The sequence below is a fragment of the Amblyraja radiata genome, chromosome 1 (assembly GCF_010909765.2).
Source record: "Amblyraja radiata isolate CabotCenter1 chromosome 1, sAmbRad1.1.pri, whole genome shotgun sequence".
NCBI lineage: Eukaryota > Metazoa > Chordata > Chondrichthyes > Rajiformes > Rajidae > Amblyraja > Amblyraja radiata.
This window is the reverse complement of record NC_045956.1, coordinates 151,739,944-151,762,012: the sequence shown is the minus strand read 5'-3', so window position 1 is coordinate 151,762,012 and position 22,069 is coordinate 151,739,944. Positions and strand designations below refer to the sequence as shown.

The following is a 22,069-nucleotide window of genomic DNA, read 5'->3' as shown; positions in this document are numbered from 1 at the left end:
CCTAGGTACCTCCCTCAGGGGTCTAATTTCTACCAAACTTCTTATCTTCCCCTTCTACCCTTTGACTCCCCGTCCTGTTGGCCGGGTGATCTTCGTCCACCTGTCTTCTCTTTGGGTATTTTGGCCCCCTCCGGCTCTGCATTTTCCGTGGGTATCTCCTGCCCATATGCAGCTCTGCATTTTCCGTGGGTACTTTCTGCCCATATGCAGCTCTGCATTTTCCCCAACTGACTATAACATATCATTGTTGGCTTCTCCAACCCCTGGGTATTTCCTGTCCTCCAGGGTCCAGCATTTGCCCCAACGGACTATTGGGCAGAATGCGGGGTTTTGGCCCACAGCCTTTTCCCCTCCCTTCTGGGTTTGCCTTGCAGCCCCCTGAATCCTCCAGGGCGTTAACCACAAGGTCTTATATTCTTAATACCGTGTTCATCGTACCGTGTTCATCATTCTCAATAGCCCAGGAAGTACTTAATAGTCATTTTCCTACCTGGGTTCCATGCACTGGAATTGCTCGATTGATTTTTCGCGATTTCCAACTACTCCCACTTCTTTGTCGAGTCTCTGTGTGGTCCGGATACTACTGCTTAAACAGCTGATGGCAAGCAAGGAGTCTGAGACCGCTGAACTCAGCAGGGTGCACCTTCCCTTCGTCCGTCTACTCCCGTCAGCTGTCCAGAGTATTTGATCTCGGAAACGAGCCCCCAAGTTGTGAGATTCAAAAATCACAAATGCTCTTGAGACAAATTCAGACAAAGAAGTGTTTTTATTAATTTCATATTCTGCAGAATAGGTGCCTCTTTTCTGATGTCCTCTAGAGGCACCCCGAGGATCGGGATGTCTTCTATCTTTATACATTTCTTTTCATTATTATCACATTCTCATCTCTCCCCATTGAGCTTCTTCCAATCATAACATAAAGCCGAGATTCCCACGAGAACGTCGTGGAACGCCCACCCAACGTCAAAGGCACCTCCCCTATCATGCATCGCATGTGCATTTAAATTAGGCATCTTGTCATAGTGGGCGTGAGTACATATTCATATAATCTCATCAGGCCTGCGCAGATCTGTTTGACCTTATGTACTTTCTCCCTTTCACTTACTTCTTTCAAAACTCCTGCTGAAGTATTTCTATTGTTACTTTTTATCTAGAATTTCTCTCTGTTCTGTATATCGTTACTTTCTATTCTACTAGCAGTCTGGCTTCTGCTGACACCTTATTTCTTTCTAAGTTATTTTTCTATCCCTAGTCTAAATCAACCATGTCTGTTAACTCTTTCCTCACAGTAGGTTGTGGGAGAGCTGGGAATGGGAGGTGAAGGAGGGAGAAAGCAAGGACTATCTGAAATTGGAGAAGTCAATGTTCATACTGCTGTGGTGTAAACTACCCAAGCAAAACATGAGGTGCTGCTCCTCCAATTTGCAGTGGGAGTCACTCTGGCCATGGAGGAGGCCCAGGACAGGAAGGTCGGATTTGGAATGGGAGGGGGAGTTGAAGTGCGGAGCCACCGGGAGATCAGGTTGGTTATTGCAAACTGAGCGGAGGTGTTGGGCAAAGCTATCGCCATGCCTACGCTTGGTCTCTCTGATGTAGAACAATTGACACCTAGAGCAGCGGATGCAATCGATGAGGTTGGAGGAGGTGCAGGTGAACCTCTGCCTCACCTGGAAAGACTGCTTGGGTCCTTGAATGGAGTCAAGGGGGGGGGGGGGGGGGGGTAAAGCGAAAAGTGTAGCACTTCCTGCTGTTGCAAGGGCAAGTACCAGGGGGGGGGGTGGTCTAGGTGGAAAGGGACAAATTGACCAGGGTGTTACGGAGGGAGCGGTCTCTGCGGAAAGCCGAATGGGATGAGAAGATGTGGCCAGTGGTGGGATCACGTTGGAGGTGGCAAAAATGTCGGAGGATTATCTGTTGTATGAGATGGCTGGTAGGGTGGAAGGTGAGGACAAGGGGAACTCTGCTCTTGTTAGAAGTGGGGGGATGGGGAGTGAGCGCGGTACGTGTAGAGGGAATGGGGAGTGAGATTACATTGATGTAAATGTTTATGTGTTGGTTCTAAAGTTTGCCCATCGCACCAAAATTGGAGGAGTTAAGGACACTGAAGTCTTTGGGTGTATGGTGGGGAGAGGGGGTGTGCAGAAGAGGTTTACTAGAATGATGCCTGGATTACAGGGTATTAGCTGTAAGAATTTGGACACAAATGATTAATTTCACTACTGCGGAGACTGAAGGGAGACCCGTTAGAAGTAAATAAAATTATGAGATTATTGTTTTAAGATTGGGATAAAGTTTAAAGATGTGTCTGGCATTTACTTTAAAATATATATACACAGTTGCGGGTGTCTAGAACATGTTGCCAGTGTTGGTGGAGGTAGATACAATAGTGGCATGCAAGAGCTGTTTAAATAGGCACATGGGTATGAAGGAAATGGAGGGAAATAGATCGTCCACAGGCAAAGGAGATTAGTTTTCCTTGGCATCATGTTTGGCAGGGACATTGTGTGCCAGAGGGCTAGTTCAGTGTATCGCTTATGCCTTTGAGTCCTGGTAACATCCTCATGTACCTTTGCTTCACTCATTTCCACTAAAGTGAATCTTTCCAACAGCAGGTAGACAAAAATGCTGGAGAAACTCAGCGGGTAAGGCAGCATCTAGCTGCAGCAGGGTGACCAAGACTGAACACAATACCTCAAGCCTCACCAATGGCTTGCACAACTGTAACATAAGCACCATGACTTCTATACTCAAGTCCCTAAAAGGCCAACCCTGTAAAAGCCTTCTTCACCATCCTATCTCTCTGTGATGCTATTTTCATAGAACTATGTACTTGCACTCTGAGAGCCCACTGCCTTTCAACACTCCCCAGGGCCTTATTATTCACTGTGAAGATCCTACCCTAGTTTAACCTCCAAAGTGCAACACCTCACCGGACGCCTTCTGGGGTGTCGGAGGTGGAGCCTCGCCGTGCAAGTCGATGAAGCCTGTGGCCAACTAGGTCTGCGGAACCCACGGCTTGAGCCTGGGTCGGCGCCGCAGAGGCGTGAGGAGAGGACCCGGCAGCGATAATGGAGAGGTCAGTGGGGCAGTCGATGATGGTGTCGACCGACGGACGAGGATGGTGAAGTGAGGACGCAGTTGCTGGGAGAAGGAACAAAGGTGGACTGGACATGGGGGGGACCGCCATTTGGAGGGGGAGCTGGCACAGGGTACTTTGCAAGTGCCCTTTATAGGTGACTATTTGCATACCTTGTGCAAACGTTTTTCATTGTGGCTTGTCACATGTGACAGAAGTATTCATTCATTCATTCATTCATTTATCTGATTTGATCTCCTTTAGCTGTTCCTTCTTCTTCTTCTTGCGTATGGCGTGCAGCCTAAAGTTGTAGGACAACTTGTTCTATTTGATCTTATTTGATTGTGCACGCTGGGTTGATTGCATTCGGCGAAACGGGGCAGATCACGTGAAGGTTGCAATCTTCCACCCCTAGCTGTTCCTCCAGCCCACTTGTCAGGCTGATTAATATGTTGTTATCATTTTTGATAACCACCTTCAGTCTACAATACCACTTATTTTAGTGTCACCTGCAAACTCACTAATCACACCTTATACATTATCTTCCAAATTGTTGTAGTAAATGACTCAGTAATAGGCCCAGCACTGATCCAGTCAGAAAAACAACCATTCACCACCACTGTCGTGAAGCAAATTCTGTATGAGGCAGCAATCGCCAACGATGTAATCTGGCATCCCATGTAATCTAAACTTCTGCCTATGGGTACTGTCTGTACGTTCTCCCCATGACCTCCGTGGGTTTTCTTTGGGTTCTCTGGTTTCCTCTCACACTCCAAAGACATAATTGCTTATAAGCTAATTGGGTTTGTAAAATTGTAAATTGTCCCTTGTGTGCAGGATAGTGTTAGTATGCGGGTATTGCTGTTCAATACAGGCTTGGTGGTCCGAAGGACCTGCTTCCAGTTTAAAAACTGTAAAAACAGGTGAAATATTCATTGTGGCTCCGCATATAGATTACCACTTAGTTTTCTGAGTTCCCTTTTCTCTCTCAAGTTACTATTTTTCCCCTCTATATACTTTTCTTTGGATTTTCCTTAATCTTATCTGTCAGTGCTATCCCATGCCCCCTTTTTGTCCTCCTGATTTCCTCAAGTAGGCTTCTTAATGCCATATACTCTTCCAGGGAGCCATTTGATCCCAGCTGCCTATAACTGACACGTCTCCTTTTTCCTGACCTGAACCCAAATATCTCTGATTGCACTCCCAAATTTCTTAAGCATGTTCCTCAATCCCATACACCTCCAGCAACACAATTGCCTTTTTACTTACAGGAACATGCATATGTACTGTACATGCAGGAACAAATTGTTTAGATGCATTTTAAAATAAATAATTGGAATATTGCACACTGCCATAATGATAAATGATGGGTAGGATATCCGCTGATTCACTTTGAGACATTGAGGATGAAAAGGATGCTTAGCACTGTAGAATCTGAAGTTCTTTTCCTCTTAAACCTCAAGAGCAGATCATATTTTACAAATGTATTGTTCATCCAACCTTTGTATTACGAGTTCACAGGAGAACTCCAATTTAATTGGAGGAGACCGACATTGTTGCTGCAGTTCATAGGTTTTTAAAGGAGAGAATGATTCAAGAAACCTAGCAGAAGGAATTAATCTTGGAAGCCTTTGTTAAACTTTAATTTCAAACAAACAGTTTTAATAATGTTCAACCATTTTATCATTTACTGACAAGATATTTTCATTAAAACATTATTCATAGCTGGGTGATTAAAGTCTCTCAACATTCAAATATAAATTGTGTTTTCTTTCCGTTGGTAGAGACGAATAAAAAACATGATTTTCAGGAAACTTTGCTGATGACTGTCAAGTGCCTATTATTATAAACAATTATCTTCTGCCTTTGAAATGATAGATAACCAACAATCCATACAAGCAACTGGTGCATGGATGGATTACACTGCTTCGCATATGGTAGGTCAAGACACTTAGGAAGCAAAACTTCTCTAGTCCCCTGTAATTCAAAGTACATCCCCAGTTTAGCAGAACGAGCATGCAATTGTTAAGCTTAGGAAAGAGTCCCATCTGAAGTTCAAATCTCACAATTATTTACATGTGCACACTGGGGCGGAAAGACCTATTCATCAGATAACTTTGTGCATTCAAGCACCTCAATGTATTACTTTTGAGCCTTCACCTTGACTGACCTCAATACTGATCTGTATATTCAAATGCACACTTGATTATCAGACCATGCCTCTTTCATGCATTTAATTAAAATACATACACTTTAGGTCTTGCATATAACATTCGCTACTGGAATGAGTCTCCATGCAAATTAAATAAGAATAAAGTTTGAACAATATTGTGGAACCTTACTGTTTGCAAACATTTGAGTTAACATTTTGAAGTAATTGGTTGTTCATCAAATGCTCTAAAATGTTGAGACCTGAGTGGCCATAAGAATGGAAATCAAAATTAATTACTTTATATCGGACAGACATTGAGACCAACTTCTCAAGCTTCAGACCACTGATGTTCATTGTTCTTTCAGAATAACAGATGGCCCAAGCGAAAATCTGATTGTTTAGAGGAGGGAGTTTCAAAAACAAATTGCAGAACAACAGAAAGGCGATAAGTTCATGTCGTAACTAACAGCTAGAAAGAATTGAAAACAAATGACATGAAATTAATCTGGACTTTAAAACATGAGGACACAGGGCAGGGGAAGACTGTGGATTTGAAAAGTAAATAAAAGTTTAAAAACAAAATTAAGCACATCAATTAAAAACAGCCAAGATGCATAGATGAGAGAGACAACAGACAAGGAGACTTTTGGTTTATTTCCATTATATATATATATATATATATATATATATATATATATATATATATATATATATATATATATATATATATATATATATATATATATATATATAATTCTAATGTATTTTGGGCAGTTTTTTTCCTGCATCCCATTAAGAAGGGAGAGAAAATGTGCCAGAAGTTCTTTCCAGATACAAGAGTAATAATCATTTCCAGAATATTTGGGGCTTTACTGAGAACTGAATTTGAGGGAAAAAAAGAAAAAAGGCAGATTTCTCACATATGAAAGTTATTGGCAAAAAGGTCACTGGGTCTAGGTTATAAATGTAAGAATTAAGCCAATTTAATTTGAATTACAAGCAACTTTAAGTGTGCCTCAGGATTCGGTGCTGGGCCCGTTATTGTTTGTCATCTACATCAATGATTTGGATGAGAACAGACAGGGCCAAATTAGCAAGTTTGCTGATGATACAAAAGGTTTTGCAGATAGAGCAGACGGTTGTGAAAGATTGCAGCAGGATCTGGATCGATTGGCCAGGTGTGCGGAGGAATGGTGGATGGAATTTAATACAGAAAAGTGTGAGGTGTTGCATTTTGGGACATTGAACAAGGGCAGGACCTACACAGTAAATGGTTGGGTAGTGTTGTAGAGCAGAGGGATCTAGGAGTACAAGTGCATGGTTCCTTGAAGGTCGAGTCACAGGTAGATAAGGTGGTCTAAAGGGTTTTGGCACTTTGGCCTTCAACAGTCAGAGTATAGCAGTTGGGAGGTCATGTTGCAGTTGTATAAGATGTTGGTGAGACCGCATTTAGAATAGTGTGTTTAGTTCTGGGCACCATGTTATAGGAAAGATATTGTCAAGCTTGAAAGGGTTCAGAAAAGATTTACGAGGATGTTGCCAGGAATAGAGGGTGTGAGCTATAGGGAAAGGTTGAGTAGGCTGGGTCTCTATTCCATGGAGCACAGGAGGATGAGGGGAGGTCTTACAGAGGTATACAAAATCATGAGAGGAATAGATCGGGTAGATGCACAGAATCTTTTGCCCAGTGTAGGGGATCAAGGACCGGATGACATAGGCTCAAGGTGAAGGGGAAATGATTTAATAGGAATCGGAGGGGTAACTTTTTTACACAAAGGGTGGTGGCTGTATGGAACAAGCTGCCAGAGGAGGTAGTTGAGGCTGAGACTATCCCATCGTTTAAGAAACAATTAGACAGTTACATGGATAGGACTGATATAGACCAAGCACAGGAAAGTAGGACTAGTGTAGCTGGGACATTGTTGGCCGGTGTGGGCGAGTTGGGCCGAAGGGCCTGTTTCCACACTGTATCACTCTGTGACTATGACTAAAAAGGATCACAATGAACAAAACAGACTTCCATGGAATAAAGCTGAGATGAACAAGGTCAGAAAATCATGTGATTTGATTGAAGCTTTTGAAAAGGCACAAACAAGGGACACAACATGCATGTAAAAAAAAAAAGAACCAATGGTTATGAGCACCCAAGTATTTTTATGTCGTCCTCATTAACTCACAGCTCCAGAAAACATAAATTGCCATTCTTAGTTATTGCTTTACTTATCATGTAAACATCCATTTCATTCTTCTGTAACATTGTGACTCCATAATGCAGAATTCAAAAAAATTAACTGCCCACAGCTTCATCTTTAGCTGTAGAAAAATAATTTGTGTGCACAAAATAACTCTTGCAATTCAAGGAAATAACATACCCCAATAACTTAGTTTGTCGAAAAATATTTTTTGTTTTAAAAATCATTTACAGTTTTCCTTTGTTTCATTCCAGGACACTAACAAAGTAAAAACTAAGAACAGTAGCATCAAAAGAACTTCTTTGCGGCTGCTTCTTGCTGGCTCCTGTGGGAGAAAGGAATAATCATTAATACATGAAACAAATGTAAGATTGTACAGCCTACGGAACTGATCGATGCAGGAAAAAAAAGGCACACCGTTCCCTGCAGCTGTTTGAAAGGGGAATGTTTACTTGCTCAGAATTGTTCTATTCCTGACGTTGTGACCTAAATTAGTTAAATTTTATTCATGTTTTCAGATGCCAATTTAGTTTATTTTAGAGATACAGTGTGGATACAGGCCCATTAGCCCACTGAGTCCATGCAGACCCATTCAATAGTTCTATCCTACAGAATAATTTACAATTTACAGAAGCCAAATTAACTACAAACCTACAAGGCTTTGAAATGTGGGAGAAAACCAGAGCACCTGGAGAAAACATATGTGGTCACAGGGACAACGTACAAACTCCATGCAGAGACAGCAACCATAGCCAGGATCGAACTCGGGTCTTTGGCACTGTAAGGCAGCAAGTTTACTACTGCGCCAAAACAAAAAATGAAAATGTGAAAAACAAAACACCGGGGAAAAAACAGGCCAGACAGCATGTATGGAACAAGAAACCGGTAACACTGTGTCTGTGTTCTTCATCAGCATGGGGAAAGAGAGAAACGTTAGTTTACTACCAGAGAAGGTAGGAAGAGGGCGAATAAAGATGAAAGGGAATGTATCCGATAGGGTGAGGCAATGGGGCAGTTAAGATTAAGCTTCTCTGTCCGAGTATGTGTTGCCTATAGGTTGTGTAGTGCAAGTGAAGTGCTGCTTCACCCAGAAACAGTTTTTGGGACTCCGGATGGGGGAAAAAGGAAGGTGAAAGGACAAGTGTTCTATATCTGGCGACTGCATGAGAAAGTGCCACCTGATGGGAAGTGGTAGGCAGAATGGAAGAGCAAACCAAGGAGTTGCAGAAGGAGTGAGTGATCCCTTTGAAAAACTAAAAGGGGAGGGGAACATGTACCTTGTGGTGGAATCTTGTTGGAACTGGCAGAAATTGAAATAGCAATTCGTAGAATACAGAAACTGGTCTGGTGGAAAGGATAACGCCTGGGGAACTCTGATTTCACTCCACTTAGGAGAAGGGATGGGAGCAAAGTGTGGGCAATGGAGGCGGTCAAGGACTACAATAGCAGGAAAGTCACGGTTGAGGAATTAAGACATTTGAGAGGTACATGTGTGGAATATTTCACCAGAGCAATTGCAATGGAAAAATTAAGAGAACGGAATGACTGATGTGGAATTATTCTGCACAGGTGCTTCTGAAATGCCTTCCTTCTTTAACTATGGCTTCTCCTCTACCACTCAGAGCCCCTGAGTGCATCTGACAGGTGCAAACCTGAAAGATTAATTGTTTTTATTCCACAGATGATGTCAAACCTGCTACATTTTTCCAGTATTTTCTGTAAATAATATTAGTAATTTCTCAGGATTAGAAACTGGGTCAGTATATGCTAGTACCCTTGTAAAATATATACAGGTGCCTATTTAAAAAATTCCACTAATCTTCTAATTAGTGTTCTAATTTAAACTTTTATTGAACAATGACTAGTTGGCCTTTTCTTTTACAAAAATCCTTCATCAACAAGGTTACAGTGCTGCATAAATTCTTCACGTGCAAATTTAACTCAAATAGTTTAAAAAGATAAAGTGAAACTAAAATAAAAACATTGACATTTATATTGAAGGCAAAGAAAGAGATAGCTAAAGAATGCATTAATGGAAAAATGATAAAATCAGAGGGCAGCAAAAGGGATATAAACCACAACTTTATTCACAGCGGAAAGAAGGTCAAAGAACAGGATGAACAGTAACTTTACTACAGATAAAATAGGATATTATATATGGCAAATTAATTTATCTTCACCAACTGATTCCAGTCGTAACAGAATACCCACAAAATAGTATAGAAGTTGGGATGTAATGTTAAAATTGTACAAGGCATTGGTGAGTCCAATTCTGGAGTATGGTGTACAATTTTGGTCGCCTAATTATAGGAAGGATGTCAACAAAATAGAGAGAGTACAGAGGAGATTTACTAGAATGTTGCCTGGGTTTCAGCAACTAAGTTACAGAGAAAGGTTGAACAAGTTAGGGCTTTATTCTTTGGAGCGCAGAAGGTTAAGGGGGGACTTGATAGAGGTCTTTAAAATGATGAGAGGGATAGACAGAGTTGACGTGGATAAGCTTTTCCCACTGAGAGTAGGGAAGATTCAAACAAGGGGACATGACTTGAGAATTAAGGGACAGAAGTTTAGGGGTAACATGAGGGGGAACTTCTTTACTCAGAGAGTGGTGGCTGTGTGGAATGAGCTTCCAGTGAAGGTGGTGGAGGCAGGTTCGTTTTTATCATTTAAAAATAAATTGGATAGTTATATGGATGGGAAAGGAATGGAGGGTTATGGTCTGAGCGCAGGTATATGGGACTAGGGGAGATTATGTGTTCGGCACGGACTAGAAGGGTCGAGATGGCCTGTTTCCGTGCTGTAATTGTTATATGGTTATATGGTTATATAGAAAAACAGGTTAGTGAATAAAAAGGATAAATATTCCACGACATCAAGACTAATTGGGATATTTCAAACAGCTGTCAAGCAGTAAGATATTTGTGATGTTTGGTTCGTATGTTTAGAGCTTAATAAACACAAAATTAACAGAAATATTGATATCATATAAATTCAGATAGTTAAGCTAATCGGTGGTTTATAGGTCAATTATTCATTGCAGGAGAGTGAGCATGGAAATATGCAATAGACAATAGGTGCAGGAGTAGGCCATTCGGCCCTTCATTCCAGCACCACGATTCACTGTGATCATGGCTGATCATCCACAATCAGTACCCTGTTTCTGCCTTCTCCCCATATCCCTTGACTCCGCTATCTTTAAGAGCTCTATCTAACTCTCTTGAAAGCATCCAGAGAATTGGCCTCCACTGCCTTCCGAGGCAGAGAATTCCAGATTCACAACTCTCTGGGTGAAAGTTTTTCCTCATCTCCGTTCTAAATGGCCTACCACTTATTCTTAAACTGTGGCCCTTGGTTCTGGACTCCCCCATCATTGGGAACATATTTCCTGTCTCTAGCGTGTCCAAACCCTTAATAATGTTATATGTTTCAATAAGATCCCCTCTCATCCTTCCAAATTCCAGTGTATACAAGGCCAGTCGTTCCATTCTCTCAACATATGACAGTCCTGCCATCCCGGGAATTAACCTGTGAACCTACGCTGCACTTCCTCAATAGCAAGAATATCTTTCATCAAATTTGGAGACCAAACCTGCACACAATACTCCAGGTGTGGTCTCACCAGGGCTCTGTAGAACTGCAGAAGGACCTCTTTGCTCCTATACAACACCCTTGTTGTGAAGACAAATATGCCATTAGCTTTCTTCACTGCTTGCTGTACCAGCATGCTTACTTTCAGTGACTGAATGTGATGAACAAGTACCCCCAGATCTCGTTGTACTTCCCCTTTTACCAAATTGACACCATTCAGATAGTGTTTTCGCCACCAAAGTGGATAAACTCATTTATCCACATTAAACTGCATCTGCCATGCATCTGCCCACTCACCCAACTTGTGAAGTCACCCTGCATCCTCATAGCATCCTCCTCACAGTTCACACTGCCACCCAGTTTTGTGTCATCTGCAAATTTGCTAATATTACTTTTAATCCCTTCATCTAAATCATTAATGTATATTGTAAATAGCTGCGGTCCCACCACCGAGCCTTGCAGTACCCCACTAGTCACTGCCTGCCATTCTGAGAGGGACCCGTTAATCCCTACTCTGTTTTCTGTCTGTCAACCAATTTTCAATCCATGTCTGTACCCTACCCCTAATACCATGTACTCTAATTTTGCCCACTAATCTCCGATGTGGGTCCATAAAGGCTTTCTGAAAGTCCAGGTACACTACATCCACTGGCTCTCCCTTGTCCATTTTCGTAGTAACATTCTCAAAAAATTCCAGAAGATTAGTCAAGCATGATTTCCCCTTCATAAATCTATGCTGACCCACGCCGATCCTGTTACTGCCATCCAAATGTGCCGCTATTTCATCTGATATAATTGACTCCAGCATCTTCCCCACCACCAATGTCATGCTAACTGGTCTATAATTCCGTTTTCTCTCTCCCGCCTTTCTTAAAAAGTGAGATAACAGTAGCTACCCTCCAATCCACAGGAACTGATCCAGAATCTATAGAACATTGGAAAATTATCACCAACACATCCGAGATTTCCAGAGACACTTCCTTAAGTACCCTGGGATGCAGACCATCAAGCCCTGTGGATTTATCAGCTTTCAGTCCCATCAGTCTACCCAACACAATGTGGATTTCCTTCAGTTCCTCCATCCTCTGGCCACTAGTACATCTGGGAGATTGGATCTGTCTTCACTAAGGAAGACACAAACAAAGTACCTGTTCAATTCGTCTGCCATTACCTTGATCCCCATAATAAATTCACCTGTTTCGGTCTTCAAGGGTCCAACTAGGGTCTAAACTAATTTTTTGCTCTTCACATACCTAAAGAAGCTTTTACTATCCTCCTTTATATTCTTTGCTAGCTGACCTTCGTACCTCATCTTTTCTCCCCGTATTGCCTTTTAAGTTATCTTCTGTTGCTCTTTAAAAGTTTCCCAATCATCTGGCTTCCTGCTCATCTTTGCTATGTTATACTTCTTCTCTTTTATTTTTAATACTGTCCTTGACTTCCCTTGTCAGCCACGGTCGCCCCTTACTCCCCTTAGAATCTTTCTTCCTCTTTGGAATGAACTGATCCTGCACCTTCTGTATTATACCCAGAAATACCTGCCATTGTTGTTCCACTGTCATCCCTGCTGGGGTATATCCAGGCTACTGTTTGGGGGCTTGTTGATAACCCCCACTATGGTGTTTTTATCCTTACGATTCCTCAGTTCTATCCATACTGACTCTACATCTCCTGATTCTATGTCACCCCTCGCAAAGGACTGAATTTCATTCCTCACCAACAGAACTACCTCACCCCCTCTGCCCACCTGTCTGTCTTTTCGATAGGACATACACCCTTGAATATTCAGTTCCCAGTCCTGGTCCTTTTGCAATTATGTCTCTGCGCTATGGCCCAACTCGCCTATGTGACAAAGGTGTTCAATTTAAGCTAGACCCATATCCCTCTAAACCTTTCGTAGTCCAAGAGTCTTTAATGTTATCGTACTTGCCTCAACTACCTTCTCTGGCAGGTCATTCCATATACCCATCATTGCCAGAGAGTGCTTGATATTATTTCCAGGGTAGTCAGATAAGTTTAGGAGTAGCAAGTCATGCTGTGCAAATCAATTCAAATGCTCCTTCAAAAATTAGGCTCAAAAGTAATACAGGAGATCGCAAAATGCTGGAGTAACTCAGCAGAACAAGCAGCATTTCTGGATAGAAGGAATGGGTGACGTTTCGGGTCGAGATCCTTCTTCAGACTGATGTCAGGGGAGTAGGCGGGACAGAGATAGAATGTAGTCGGAGACACCAAGACTGGTGGGAGAACTGGGATGGAGAAGGGATGGAGAGAGAGGGAAAGCAAGGGCTATTTGAAGTTAGAGAAGTCAATGTTCATACCGCTGGGGTGTAAGCTACCTAAGCAAAATATGAAGTGCTGTTCCTCCAATTTGCACTGGGCCTCACTCTGACAATGGAGGAGGCCCAGGACAGAAAAGTCAAATTGGGAATGGGAGGGGGAGTTAGTGCTGAGCAACCAGGAGATCAGGTAGATTAAGGCAGACTAAGCGGAGGTGTTCAGCAAAATGAATGCTGAGCCTGCGCTTGGTCTCGCCGATGTACAGAAGTTGACTTCTGGAACAGCGGATACAGTAGATGAGATTGGAGGAGGTGCAAGTGAACTTCTGCCTCACCTGTAAAGACTGTCAGGGTCCTTGGATGGTCGAGGGGGGGAGGTAAAGGGACAGGTGTTGCATCTCTTGCAGTTGCAGGGGAATGTACATGGGGAGGTGGTGGTGTGGGAAGGGACGAGTTGACCAGGCAGTTGTAGAGGGAACGGTCGGTGCGGAGAGCAGAAAGGGGTGGAGATGGGAAGATGTGTCCAGCAGTGGGATCCCGTTGGAGGTGGCAAAAGTGTTGGAGGATTATATGCTGTATGCGACTGCTGATGGGGTGGAAGGTGAGGACAAGGGGGACTTTGTTCTTGTTGCGAATGGGGGGAGGGGGAGCAAGAGCGGAGCTGTGGGATATCGAGGAGACCCTAATGAGAGCATCATCTATAATGGAAGAGGGGAACCCCTGTTTCCTAAAGAATAAGGACATCTCCGATGATCTAGTATGGAAAACCTCATCCTGGGCGCAGTTGCGGCTTAGACGAGGGAACTGGGAGTAAGGGATAGTGTCTTTACAGGAAGCAGGGTGGGAAGAAGTGTTGTCTAGATAGCTATGGGAGTCAGTAGGTTTGTCGTAGATGTCGGTCAATAGTCAGTCTCCTGTGTAGGAGATGACGAGATCCAGAAACGATAGGGAGATGTCAGAGATGGTCCAAGTGAATTTGAATGCAGGATGGAAATTAGTTGTGAAGTTGATGAAGTCAGCGAGTTCTGCATGGTGGTATACAGAAGTAATAGAGAAGATACAGTTCTTCAATTTTCAGGATTTTTTGACAAAAATTACTTGTCACAAAATACAGTTTTAAAATATTTTGTGGTGGGAAGAAATCACAAGTATTTATAGTCCATCCCTAATTGCCCTCAAGAAAGTGGTTGCAAGCTTTTTTTTTTAAAGCTGCTATAGCTTACATAGAAAACATAGAAAAATAGGTGCAGGAGTAGGCTATTCGGCCCTTTGAGCCAGCACCGCCACTCAATATGATTATGGCGGATCATCTAAAATCAGGACCCCGTCCCTGCTTTTCCCCCCACATCCCTCGATTCCTTTAGCCCCTAGAGCTGAATCTAACTCTCTCTTGAAAACATCCAGTGAATTGGCCTCCACTGCCTCCTGTGGCAGAGAATTCCACAGATTCACAACTGGGTGAAAATGTTTTTCCTCATCTCAGTCTTAAATGGCCTGCCACTTATTTTTAAACTGAGACCCCTGGTTCTGGACTCACCCAACATTGGGACATTTTTCCTGCTTCTAGCCAGTCCAATCCTTTAAGAATTTTATATGTTTCTATAAGATTCCCTCTCATCCATCTAAATTCCAGAGAATACAAGCCCAGTCGACCCATTCTTTCATCATATGTCAGTCCCGCCATCCCGAGAATTAACCTGAATAATTCCCTCAATAGCAATATGTCTTTCCTCAAATTAGGAGACCAAAATTGCACTGAAGAAACAAACTAGTGGTAGAGATAATGTCTAAAACAGGATCTTAAAGGTTATTTGGAAAATGCAAACTTGACCGTCTCATGTTCTGGACATTGTGTTTCTAACTAGATTTCACACAAACATTTAATTCTTCAACCAGCTCATTCAAAGTACCATGTTATGTGGTTTGCGAATGTTATTCAACATGATCATGATCGAAGGGCCGAATGGCCTTACTCCTGCACCTATTTTCTATGTCGGGACGACAGATGGCACAATGGGCTAAGTGTTCGGCTGGCAACCGGAAGGTAGCCGGTTCGAATCCCGCTTGGAGTGCATACTGTCGTTGTGTCCTTGGGCAAGACACTTCACCCACCTTTGCCTGTGTGTGAATGTATGTGAATGTGTGTGAGTGATTGGTGGTGGTCGGAGGGGCCGTAAGCGCAGATTGGCAGCCACGCTTCCGTCAGTCTGCCCCAGGGCAGCTGTGGCTACAGAAGTAGCTTACCACCACCGAGTGTGACTGAGGAGTGAATGAATAATGCGATGTAAAGCGCCTTGAGTATTAGAAAGGCGCTATATAAATCCCATCCATTATTATTATTATTATGTTTCTATGATCATGAAGTATTAGTTACTTAACAAAATTTTTTCTAACTTTATGCCATTAGGAAAAATACAAAATGTGTGGATAAAAGATTAATCCATTATATTCAACTTTAATAACAGCAATAATGCTGACTTAGAACAATAATACCGATCTTTTCAGCATTTAGCTAAAATAAAATTAGTGCTAGTGAATGTTGTGTACTTCACATTAATTTCTTCAACTTAATTAAACTTCGCCATTTACATTCTTAGAAGCATTACAAGCTAATAATAAAACCTACTTCATCAATATAACTTATACTTACCTATACATTATATAACCAATAAACAATACTGTTTGAAAGGCCACAAACATGAAGAAATGTGTTGAAGATAAACATGATGGGAATGGGGGTAATTCTGGGCATTTAGGCTTCTCAATATTTACCTGTGGAAAAAAAACAATAGTAATGAATTAAGACATTTGCCAATATACAGTGAAATCATTCTCTGGTAGCACAGTTTCATGAAATGTTAAGGGATGATCTGGTCAACTGCACTTGTCAATACCGAACAGCTCTAGAAGCAAGTTTGATTCACCTACTTTTGCCCTCTGTGAGGAGTTTGTATGTTCCCTGTGATTACATGGGCTTCCCTCCAGGTGCTCTGCTTACCTAACACACACCCAAGTTGAACTGGTTGCAAGGTTAAATAGCTGCTGAGAGAGAGAATCTGGGTTGAAGTGAAATAAGTGGGAGATCACAATATGTGCAGGAGCAGCCATAGACACAATGAGCCAAATGGCTGCCTCCTTTGTTGGAAGGAAAAATAGACCAGTCAAGATTGTAAGATGCTGTGTTCGTCACAAATCTTGTATCCTGTTTTTCCATAGAATCTGTATTGAAAATCTTTCAAGAGAATTTATCTAAAACCAGACCAAGTGCAGACCCGTTGGGTCTGTACCCCCAACGTGCGGTTGTGGGGGGGGGAGGCGGCATGCAGTGTCACACACTAACTATCCCCCCCCCCCGCACTCACGCTAATTACCCCCCTTGATATTATATTAATATTATTAATTTGCTCCTTTTACCCCATAACCACCCTATCCACTGACGCATAGCCCCCAACTTGCAGTCACATCTAGAGAGAGGGGGGGGGGTAGAGAGTGAGGGCAGAGAGAGAAGGGGCAGAGACAGATAGAGAGACAAAGACACAGAGAGAGGGGCAAGAGGGATAGGGGGGTGGAGAGGAGGAGAAGAGGGAGGGTGGGTGAAGGGGGAAAGGTGGGGGAGGAGAGAGGGAGGGTGAGAGTGAGGGGGTGCTGAGAGGGGGAGCAGGGAGGGGGAAGGGTGGAGGGAAGAGGGTAGGGGGTGTGGAGGGGAGGGGAGGGGGTTTAGGGGAGGGAGGGTGGGGGAGGGGATGGAGGGGAGAGAGAGAGAGAGAGAGGGGGGAGGAGAGAGGGAGAGAGGAGAGGGGGGAGAGGAGAGGGGGGGAGAGAGGAGAGGAGGGAGAGAGAGGAGAGGGGGGAGAGAGGAGAGAGGAGAGGGGGGGGAGAGAGGAGAGGGGGGGAGAGGGAGGAGAGGGGGGAGAGAGAGGAGAGGGGGGAGAGAGAGGAGAAGGGGGGAGAGAGAGGAGAAGGGGGGAGAGAGAGGAGAGGGGGGAGAGAGAGGAGAGGGGGGAGAGAGAGGAGAGGGGGGGAGAGAGGAGGGGGGGGAGAGAGGAGGGGGGGAGAGAGGAGGGGGGAGGAGAGAGGAGGGGGGGAGAGAGGAGAGGGGGGAGAGAGAGGAGAGGGGGGAGAGAGAGGAGAGGGGGGAGAGAGAGGAGAGGGGGGGAGGAGAGGAGAGGGGGGGAGGAGAGGAGAGGGGGGGGGGGAGAGGAGAGAGGGGGGGGAGAGGAGAGAGGGGGAGAGGAGAGAGGGTGGAGAGGAGAGAGGGGGTGAGAGGAGAGAGGGGGGGGAGAGGAGAGAGGGGGGAGAGGAGAGAGGTGGGAGAGGAGAGAGGGGGGAGAGGAGAGAGGGGGAGGCGAGAGAGGGGGTAGAGGAGAGAGGGGGGAGAGGAGAGAGGGGGGGAGAGGAGAGAGGGGAGGGGGAGAGAGGAGAGGGGGGAGAGGAGAGGGGGGAGAGGAGAGGGGGGGAGAGGAGAGGGGGGAGAGGAGAGGGGGGAGAGGAGAGGGGGGAGAGGGGGGAGAGGGGGGGAGAGGAGAGGGGGGGAGAGAGGAGAGGGGGGGGGGGGAGAGAGGAGGGGGGAGAGGAAAGGGGTGAGAGAGAGAAAAGAGAGGTGGGGAGAGAGAGGAGGGGAGAGAGAGGAGGGGGGAGAGAGGAGGGGGGAGAGAGAGAGAGAGAGAGAGAGAGTGCCTTTTTACTTAAAGAAAAACACAAATAGGTCGACAAGAGCAGCCTCCAGGGGTGATTGTATAGTCCCGTTTAGGAAAAGTGTCTTTGGGCAGTCAGTATTTTCATATCGAGCGTCGCAGACCTGGAACGCGATACCATGCGTCATACGGGATCTGCCAACCCTTACCTCATTTACCAAACATCTAAAAACATGGTTACTGCAAAATCAAAACTGCAATCATAATCTACCTTAGAATTATCCTATGGTACTCTTTTATTGCTACTTTTTTACTTTATTGTTTGTTTTGTTTTGTTTTTGTCTTTTGTTTTGTCTTTTTTCTTATTGAATGATTGTGTTGTGATGTGTTTACCTTGTTTACCAGAGGGACTAAAGATGGAAATTAGCTACTGGCTACAATCTTGCGTATTACATGTAAATGTTTATTAATATGCACTGTCCCCTAAATAAATAAATAAATTGCAAATTACTTCAACCCAAACCCAAACAACCATTTGCAGGCAGTGCTTTTTTACCTCTAACCATATTTTCATTTTCAATCCAAATTAAGGGCACTCACAGTGCTGTAGACATTTGTTCAGTGTCATTCAGAGCTCAGTGACAGAGACTAATTGACAGAGCTCCATCTTGCAGCGATTAATTGAGGCACACCACTTCCTGGTTTTATAGTCCCTCCCTCCCCCCTGTTGCCAGCGGGGGCAGCAGAGAGAATGGGGAATTTTGTAAAAACATTAATATCTCTGTCATTATTCATCGACGGGAAAAATCCTCGGCACACATGCGGCGGAGGGGGGCTCTGAGCGAGGTGGACAAAAATGACGGCCGTAGGTGGCGGCGTTCTCTTGGAAATCGCAGCACAGAAGGCCAAAAGCGGTCAAGAACAGAGATTTAGTAATATAGATAGACGATTGTGCTCATTGGTTCAAGATATGTCAAAGGACAAAAGCAAGTGTGACCTTCATACATAACTGGATGATGAGATATAGTATTTCTGCAAGAGATCAGAGTAGATGATGATTTGCCATTGATAGCAAATTTCATACAGGACTGCTACATACCTCCCATTCATGGCTTAACACATCTTTAACTTCTGCATTCCAGCACTACTGTGCAGAAACATGAAGTTATGCTACTGATATAGGCTCTATATCCTGCTTGATCACCTGATTTAGCATAAAATCTAGGGCAGTTCAGTCACACTTTCGTTCATTTTCAAATGTTTTTAAATATCTGGTCATGTGAGAATCCTTAAAAAAGAGCCTGATGGGGACGGTCCTCAGGAAGCGCTCCCTATTTCTGTACAAGAGCTTCTGCATTGTGCTTTGTGGGACAGCTGTGGCAGCACAACTCGTTTTGACTATAGCATGGGTGACACAAAAGGTTGTGCAGCTGCAATGATCAAGCAAGGTGCAGGCTGGGTGAAGTATGAAGCATCCATTAAGCCTTTCACACTTGGCAGATGGTGGAGGTGTCGCACTGCTTGTCAGGGAAATTACAGCAGTGCTTTGGCAGGATAGATTAGAGGGCTCGTCTAGGGAGACTATTTGGGTGGAACTGAGAAATGAGAAAGGTGTAGCAACACTTATAGGGGTGTATTATAGACCGCCTAATGGGGAGCGAGAATTGGAAGAGCAAATATGTAAGGAGATAGCAGATATTAGTAGTAAGCACAAGGTAGTGATTGTGGGAGATTTCAATTTTCCACACATAGACTGGGAAACACATTCTGTAAATGGGATGGATGGTTTGGAGTTTGGAAAATGTGTGCAGGATAGTTTTTTGCAGCAATATATAGAGGTACCTACTAGAGAAGGGGCAGTGCTGGACCTCCTGTTAGGAAATGAGACAGGTCAGGTGGCGGAGGTATGCGTTGGGGAGCACTTCGGGTCCAGTGATCACAACACATTAGTTTCAATATAATTATGGAGAGGGTCAGAATTGGACCTAGGGTTGAGATTTTTGATTGGAGAAAGGCTAACTTTGAGGAGATGCGAAAGGATTTAAAAGGAGTGAATTGGGACATTTTGTTTTATGGGAAGGATGTAGAAGAGAAATGGAGGACATTTAAAGTTGAAATTTTAAGAGTACAGAATCTTTATGTTCCTGTTCGGTTGAAAGGAAATAGTACAAATTGGAAAGAGCCAAGGTTTTCAAGGGAAATTGGACACTTGGTTAAGGAAAAAGAGAGAGATCTACAATAATTATAGGCAGCATGGAGTAAATGAGGTACATGAGGAGTATAAAGAATTTAAAAATAATCTTAAGAAAGAAATTAGAAAAGCTAAAAGAAGATATGAGGTTGCTTTGGCAAGTAAGGTGAAAGTAAATTCAAAGGGTTTCTACAGCTATATTAATAGCAAAAGGATAACAAGGGATAAAATTGGTCCATTAGAGAGTCAGTGGACAGCTATCTGCAGAGCCAAAAGAGATGGGGGAGATATTGAACAATTTATTTTCTTCGGTATTCACCAAGGAGAAGGATATTGAATTATGTGAGGCAAGGGAAACAAGTAGAGTAGCTATGGAAACTATGAGATTCAAAGAAGAGGAAGTATTGACACTTTTGAAAAATATAAAAGTGGATAGGTCTCCAGGTCCTGACAGGATATTCCCAAGGACATTGAGGGAAGTTAGTATAGAAATAGCAGGGGCTATGACAGAATTATCTCAAATGTCATTAGAAACGGGAATAGTGCTGGAGGATTGGCGTACTGCGCATGTTGTTCCATTGTTTAAAGAGGGTTCTATAAGTAAACCTAGCAATTTTAGACCTGTTAGTTTGACGTCAGTGGTGGACAAATTAATGGAAAGGATACTAAGAGATAATATATATAAGCATCTGGATAAACAGGGTCTGATTAGGAACAGTCAACATGGATTTATGCCTGGAAGGTCATGTTTGACTAATCTTCTTGAATTTTTTGAAGAGGTTACTAGGGAAATTGATGAGGGTAAAGCAGTGGATGTTGTTTATATGGACTTCAGTAAGGCCTTTGACAAGGTTCCTCATGGAAGGTTGATTAAGAAGGTTCAATTGTTAAGTATTAATGGTGGAGTAGCAAGATGGATTCAACAATGGCTGAATGGGAGATGCCAGAGAGTAATGGTGGATGGCTGTTTGTCAGGTTGGAGGCCGGTGACTAGTGGGGTGCCTCAGGGATCTGTGTTGGGTCTACTGTTGTTTGTCATGTACATCAATGATCTGGATGATGGTGTGGTAAATTGGATTAGTAAGTATGCAGATGATACTAAGATGGGTGGTGTTGTGGATAATGAAGTAGATTTTCAAAGTCTACAGAGAGATTTAGGCCATTTGGAAGAGTGGGCTGAAAGATGGCAGATGGAGTTTAATGCTGATAAGTGTGAGTTGCTACATCTTGGCAGGACAAATCAAAATAGGACGTACATGGTATATGGTAGCGAACTGAGGAATGCAGCTGAACAGAGGGATCTAGGAATAACTGTGCATAGTTCCCTGAAGGTAGATAGGGTGTAGAAAGCTTTTGGTGTGCTGGCCTTTATAAATCAGAGCATTGAGTATAGAAGTTGGGATGTAATGTTAAAATTGTACTGTGAGGCCAATTCTGGAGTATGGTGTACAATTTTGGTTGCCTAATTATAGGAAGGATGTCAACAAAATAGAGAGAGTACAGAGGAGATTTACTAGAATGTTGCCTGGGTTTCACCAACTAAGTTACAGAGAAAGGTTGAACGTTAGGACTTTATTCTTTGGAGCGCAGAAGGTTAAGGGGGGACTTGATACAGGTCTTTAAACGATGAGAGGGATAGACAGAGTTGATGTGGATAAGCTTTTCCCATTGAGAGTAGGGACGATTCAAAGAAAAGGACATGACTTGCGAATTAAGGGACAGATGTTTAGGGGTAACATGAGGGGGAACTTCTTTACTCAGAGAGTGGTAGCTGTGTGGAATGAGCTTCCAGTGGAAGTGGTGGAGGCAGGTGGAGGAGGCAGGTTCGATTTTATCATTTAAAAATAAATTGGATAGGTATATGGACGGGAAAGGTTATGGTCTGAGTGCAGGCAGATGGGACTAGGGGAAAATAAGTGTTCGGCACGGACTTGAAGGGCCGAGATGGCCTGTTTTC

At 43.4% G+C, this 22,069-nt stretch overlaps 1 protein-coding gene and 1 long non-coding RNA gene across 2 annotated transcripts in view; one reads left to right on the top strand and one right to left on the bottom strand.

Annotated features, from left to right (window-relative positions):
* The first annotated feature begins 5,978 nt into the window (after positions 1 to 5,978).
* On the top strand, positions 5,979 to 21,865 carry LOC116980496. Its single transcript, XR_004413985.1, has 3 exons — positions 5,979 to 6,239; positions 15,821 to 15,825; positions 21,855 to 21,865. It is a non-coding gene; the product is annotated as an uncharacterized LOC116980496 (long non-coding RNA).
* Positions 7,614 to 22,069, bottom strand: part of lman1 (lectin, mannose binding 1) — a 61,765-nt gene continuing 47,309 nt past the window's right edge. The window contains exons 12-13 of the mRNA XM_033032768.1: positions 15,938 to 16,059; positions 7,614 to 7,745 (exon numbers count right to left, since the gene is read on the bottom strand). Of these exons, the coding sequence (XP_032888659.1) occupies positions 7,709 to 7,745; positions 15,938 to 16,059 (159 nt within the window). The 3' untranslated portion in view covers positions 7,614 to 7,708. The remainder of the gene's footprint in view (positions 7,746 to 15,937; positions 16,060 to 22,069) is intronic.